The 6,000-nt window shown below is 40.8% G+C and overlaps 1 protein-coding gene across 1 annotated transcript; it reads left to right on the top strand.

The window, feature by feature from the left end:
• The first annotated feature begins 538 nt into the window (after positions 1-538).
• LOC139348094 (trace amine-associated receptor 1-like) lies at positions 539-1,540 on the top strand. Its single transcript, XM_070988043.1, has one exon. It carries the CDS (start codon positions 539-541, stop codon positions 1,538-1,540), a length of 1,002 nt encoding a protein of 333 aa, XP_070844144.1.
• Positions 1,541-6,000: the final 4,460 nt, after the last annotated feature.

Below are 6,000 nucleotides of genomic sequence, written 5' to 3'. Positions count from 1 at the left end.
GAGTGTGAATGGTTGTGTGTATGTGCCCTGCGATCAGCTGGCGACCGGTCCAGGGTGTACCCTGCCTCTCGCCCGTTGACAGGCAAGATAGGCTCCGGCCCCCCGTGACCCCGAAAGGGATAAGCGGCATAGAAAATGGATGGATGGAAGTTTCAAGTTTCAAAAGTTTTGAAATTGTTGAAACAGACTCAAGGATACACACACAGAGAGTTAATGTATTATTGCATTATTGTATCATCATATCACATGCAAACACAAATATAGTGTATCACATCTGATTGGACAAGAGACTTTTGTATTCATGATGGTCACTATGTGGGGGTTGATTATGTAAATATCAAGTCCAAAGCTTCTGCACAGTGGAATAGTGAATAAAGACGCACATCAACACTGACGTGTCATTATGGTATGAAATTTAAACTACAAGTCTTTTGTTATTGAACTTCATGTCTTTGTTTCTTAAGAACACTGATGATGCTGTGGTTTTCTCACTGTAGTTGGTTAATATTGGAAAATTGAATTGCAGGAATCAAGGATCATGGAACCAGAGAGGACTGTCAACAGGTCGTACACTGTTCGTGACATACATCCCTGCTATGAATCAGATAATGGAGCTTACGTATTTACAAGCAACCCTTCCCTAATCTGTGTATTATTATATGTTTTCCTTGGCTTACTGTCTGTTGTCACAGTATGTGGAAACCTTCTTGTAATAATCTCCATCATTTACTTCAAACAGCTCCATGTCCCAACTAACTACCTCATCCTGTCTCTGGCTGTGGCTGACCTGCTTGTAGGAGTTTTAGTCTTTCCTTTCAGCATGGCATTTACTGTAACCTTGTGTCGGTATCATCCAGCTTTATTTTGTGAAGTGCGAGGAAGCATTGATGTGACTCTAAGCACAGCTTCTATTTTGAGCTTATGCTGTATTTCTATTGACAGATATTACGCAGTGTGTCAGCCTCTCACTTATAGAAGTAAAATAAATGGTCGTGTTATTGGGATCATGATCCTGGTAAGCTGGGGAGTTGCTGCTATAATAGGAATTGGCATAATGATTGCAAGTTTTAATCGAGAAAAATGTGGACAAAGTTGTTTAATTGATGCTGTACTATCAACCACTCTCGCATGTGTTTTCGCCTTTTACATGCCAGTCATTATAATGCTTAGTATCTACCTGAAGATTTTCATTGTTGCACAAAGACAAGCAAACAGCATACAGAACACAACCTGTCAGAGCACAAAATCTGGAGCTACTGTTAGTAAAATGGAGAGAAAGGCCACCAAAACTCTGGCAATAGTTATGGGAGTTTTTCTCTTGTGTTGGGCGCCTTTCTTTTTTTGTCTGACATTTCTGTCTTCGAGTAAAGCAAGGGTGTCACTGCCTGTATTTGAAACACTCAACTGGCTTTCATTAGCAAACTCAATGCTCAATCCATTCATTTATGCTTTCTTTTACAGCTGGTTCAGGTCAGCTTTTAGAATGATCATATCTGGAAAAATATTCCAAGGTGATTTTTCCGATTTGCAGCTCCTTTGAGTCCTTGATTAAAAAGCTGAATTACAATATAAGCTTGGCAATAATTGTATTTAATAATAAAGGTTGGCATAATAAATATTAGTATTCTGCTACTGTACTTTACACCGTACTCTATATAGTTTTCAGATATTTGTGTTTTTTATTGACATATAGGCCAAAGTTTTCACTGCAAGTGAAAAAGATTTTATCAATTTATCATTAACAGTAATATATACAAGTACATAATACCAGATGTCAGGGATGACCTGCAACAGATGTACACAATAAACAAGCCAGAGAACCACGCCAGCCCATGCCACGTTTCATGTCTCGTCAGGTTTTGTATTCTTTTGATACTTTGTCTTGCTAATTGCCATAGTTTTGCCTTTCGTTATTTTGATACTTTGTCTTGCCTTTTTCCATCGCCTTAGCCACTTTCCTCGTCAGAGTGTTTTTAGTTGCTGTTTTCCCCTTTTAGTGAGTGAATCTTTTATTTCTGTGAAGCTTGAGATTTTCCTCTGTAGAGTGATTTTCTGTTGATACTTTGTCATTAAAGATTGTTGATTTGAACTTTGTCTCTGGAGTCGTGCATTTGGGTTCACGTCCTAGTTCGGTTGTGACATGACGTGTATGGTATCTTTGGAAACTTTGGCATGATAATTTAGATTTCTTATGCAGGTGTATGGGTCCTAGCAAATATTGTCAACACCAATCTAGTTTGTTATTACTGACCCACTTTGATTTTAAACCCTTGATGAGACAAACAGCAAATCTAGGTTATCATTATTATCTGGTCCTGATAAAGGTTTGTTTCCATGTGAGGTTTTTACAGCATAACAACCTCATTTCTAAAAATATATAAATTATACAATAACACTGCCAATCCTCACGCTCCTTTGACTTCTTGTTTAGAGCTTTTTAAATATAAACTTGTCTATACATATTCTATGTAATGATAAGGTTTGGCATGATAATATCTTGGGCGGCATGGTGGCACAAGCAGGTAGTGTGCGTGCCTCACAGCAAGAAGGTTGCCGGTTCGATCCCCGGGCGGGGCCTTTCTGTGTGAAGTTTGCATGTTCTTCCCGTGCATGCATGGGTTCTCCCCAGGTACTCTGGCTTCCTCCCACAGACCAAAAACATACTCATTAGGTTAATTGGTGACTCTAAATTGCCCCTAGGTGTGAGTGTGAATGGTTGTCTGTCTTTGTATGTTGCCCTGCAATCGGCTGGTGACCAGTTCAGGGTGTACCCCGCCTCTCACCCGTTGAAGCTGGGATAGGCTCCAGCCCCCCCACAACCCCAAAAGGGATATTCGGTATGGAAAATGGATGGATGGATATTAATATCTTTACTCTCCCTCATACATGTATATTTTCACTGCTACTGTGCTCTGCATGGGTTTCAGATATTTGTGTTTTTATTCAAATATAAAACCACTGCAACATGCCACAATGAATTTAACCTTGACAATAATACAGTATATGATCCCAAATGCCTGGGGTTATTGCTACATATTTGCACAAAATGCAGTAAACAGAAGTTTTTGCAGCAGTTGACAGCATATATTTGAAATGTAGTAAAGGAAAAGAAAGACATTTAATGACATTTTTTTTATTCCTCCCTTGAGCCCCTCCTTGCTTTCTTGCCAATGATTCATTTGGGGGAAAAGGTATCCAAGCCTGGGCCAGATAGGTTCAGGTCCACTTCCATAGACATTCAACATCCACACATTAATAGAAGCACTCTAATAATTCCCAGTAGTCATCAGAGTCTGTAATAGGTTTATTGTATGTTCCCAAAATGCATAATAAGCCAAGCTGGACTTCTCTCATTCTGTTACCAAAAATTCTGCAGATCACCCAAAGTCACAAAAATGCATAGTAACATACATAGAAATATCCAGAAAATATGCAATTATAATTTTTGTAAATGTATGCTAAATATAATCAGGCAATGTTATTGAACGCCCATGAATGAACAGAGATTGACCAAAGGATATTTCCACACTTTACATAGTGATTATGAATTCTACTAGGATTGTGTAGATGTGATCATATTACTAAGAGCAAGTGCTCGTCCCCCTTCTGAAACTTACCTTTCCTGCACCACAAGTTGCAAGCATGAACAACAAAAATAAACAAACAAAAAAACCTCCACCACATTTTCATCTGTACTGAATCATTACAACGATAAAGTCGCATTAGCGAGTTGCGCATGGAAAACATGTCAGATCTTCAACATATTATTCACCTCTCTTGCCCACTGGTGTGGAGAACCCCTCAGGTGTGCAAAAATAAATTGCAAGATCTGCAAGACATACTGCGAGATCTCGCACAACACACAACAATGGAGTATACGCATCCTCCGTGGGAGTTTATTGAATTTTATTTTGGCATGGGCCTCACATATAAAGATATTAAAACAGTTCTCGGCTGTATACACGGCTTTGATATAAGTGAGAAACATCTAATAAGATTACTCAGCGCGAGGGGACTTTCTCATCGTAAAGGGTAGTCTCATCTTGCGGTCCTGGCTGAATTAATCACTAACGAACTACAGTACTTGACACTTGACATCTGTAACATACAAAAAACAAACAAGATAGACAGTACAGTAAGATTGACTGAACTGTAAAACCAGCCTAGACATATGAACAACTTTAGTCACTCTTCTTACTCTAAACATACATGAACTATTCAATTCTATTTTTATTCCAAGTGTGTTAAAAAAAAAAAAAAAAAAAAAGCATGTGTAAGAGATGTTTGTAACCTGGCTTCTCCACAGTGCTCAGTGAAGCATGTCTTTAGCTATATGATATGCCGCTGCCTCCGATATGTCTTTGTGCCTTTTGGATGATTTGTCATCAGGCAATGAAGCAGAGTACCTCTGCATGGTGGTCTGCTGCTTGTGCGGTGGTGCTGCAGTTGGCGGACGTTGGCGAATACGGCTCCGCTCCAAAGAGTGAGCGCGGCTAAGGTGGTTAAACAAGTTTGTGGTGTTACCGGTCTTGTTGGGGATGACGGTCTTGCATAAGTTACAGACCACATTGGTCTGATTATGATCCAACTTATAAAATCTGAAAAACTCCATACTGGCGAGCTGACTTTCCCTGTTTTATCAACAATTTCTTCGCTCGCTACAGGACTCACTTTCTATTTCTCATCTCACTCCTCGCGAAGTATCAAACACGAGACAACGAGATGGCGCAACCGAACATGACAATGTTACATGATTGGTGTGTTAGCGTGTCTCTGTCACTGATTAGCGATTACTCCTTGCTCTGTTACCTGAGAGCGAGTCCCTTTGTTCATGCAACCAACCTCGCTTAGCAACTTCAGGTTTCTTCCAACGAAGAAAAAAAATTGTCAAATGTTTTATCGAACGCATTTTTTATTGATATTGATGACGTGTCTATCGCAAGACATATTGCTATCGTTTTATCGCCCAGCCCTACTTCACCGGTACCGGTGGATGTATGCGAAATGTAGAGAACGTGGACTACGAGTAAGGAAAGAGGATGTGCGTTTGTTGTTGAAGGAGCTGGATCCGAGAGCAGTGTCATTAAGGCAAGCGAGACGCTTAAGACGACGGAGCTACTTCTTGAGAGAGCCGAACTTCATTTGGCACATGGACTCCTTGATAAATTGAAGCCATATGGCTTTTACACCAACGGAAGCATCAATGGTTTTTCCAGGAAAATAATCTGGCTTAATGCCTACACCACGAATAGTGACCCAAAGTTGATCGGAGGTTATTACGTAAAAGCAGTGCAGCGTTTAGGGGGCTGCCCTAGGATTGTGAGAGGTGATCCTGAGACTGAAAACGGCTATGTTCGAGGCTTTCAGCGCTTCCTCATCCCCATTCATCCAGACGGCACTGTTGATAGTTACTTGGAGGGAGCTAGCACCGCCAATCAAGGAATCGAACATTGATGGGGTTTTCTACGCAGCCAGTGTGTGGAGTTCTGGCTGTCCTTGTTTGCAGACATCAGAGACAATGGGTTCTTTGATGGCAGGTTTCTGGACAAGGCAGTCCTTCAGTTTTGTTGCATGGGATGACACTGCACAGGTCTGGAATGCACACATATTCAGACCATCGAAAAACATCAACGTCCCGAGTGGTCGGCCCAATGTGATGTATGCATTGCCTCAACTTTATGGGACCAGAGACTTCCTTTCCCCTGTTGAAGATGAACATGTTAATCTGTGCAAAGATGAATGTGTCTTTCGCCAGATGATACCATGCAATTCAGATATGTTTGAACTCTGCGACATCTTCATGGCAGAGTCCCATCTGACTCTGCCAACAGATCCCTATCAGGCTGTGACCTTGTATAGGCACCTAAGGGAGGCTATCACTGCTTCTCTGTAATTCAGAGGTATTTCATTGGAGGTGCCTGTGTGTCAAGCTGTGGAGTAGGTGTTGGTTGCACAATTGCTGTCATTTCCCTTTTTTAAGTTTACTTTTAGAGGAATACT

Source organism: Chaetodon trifascialis, chromosome 19 (assembly GCF_039877785.1).
Source record: "Chaetodon trifascialis isolate fChaTrf1 chromosome 19, fChaTrf1.hap1, whole genome shotgun sequence".
Classification (NCBI taxonomy): Eukaryota; Metazoa; Chordata; class Actinopteri; order Chaetodontiformes; family Chaetodontidae; genus Chaetodon; species Chaetodon trifascialis.
The sequence above is the reverse complement of the archived record's forward strand: the minus strand, read 5'-3'. Positions and strand labels throughout refer to the sequence as shown.

What these genes read in the sequence shown, in the direction of transcription:
- LOC139348094 (XM_070988043.1), top strand. Translation starts at nt 539, where the DNA reads ATGGAACCAGAGAGGACTGTCAACAGGTCGTACACTGTTCGTGACATA.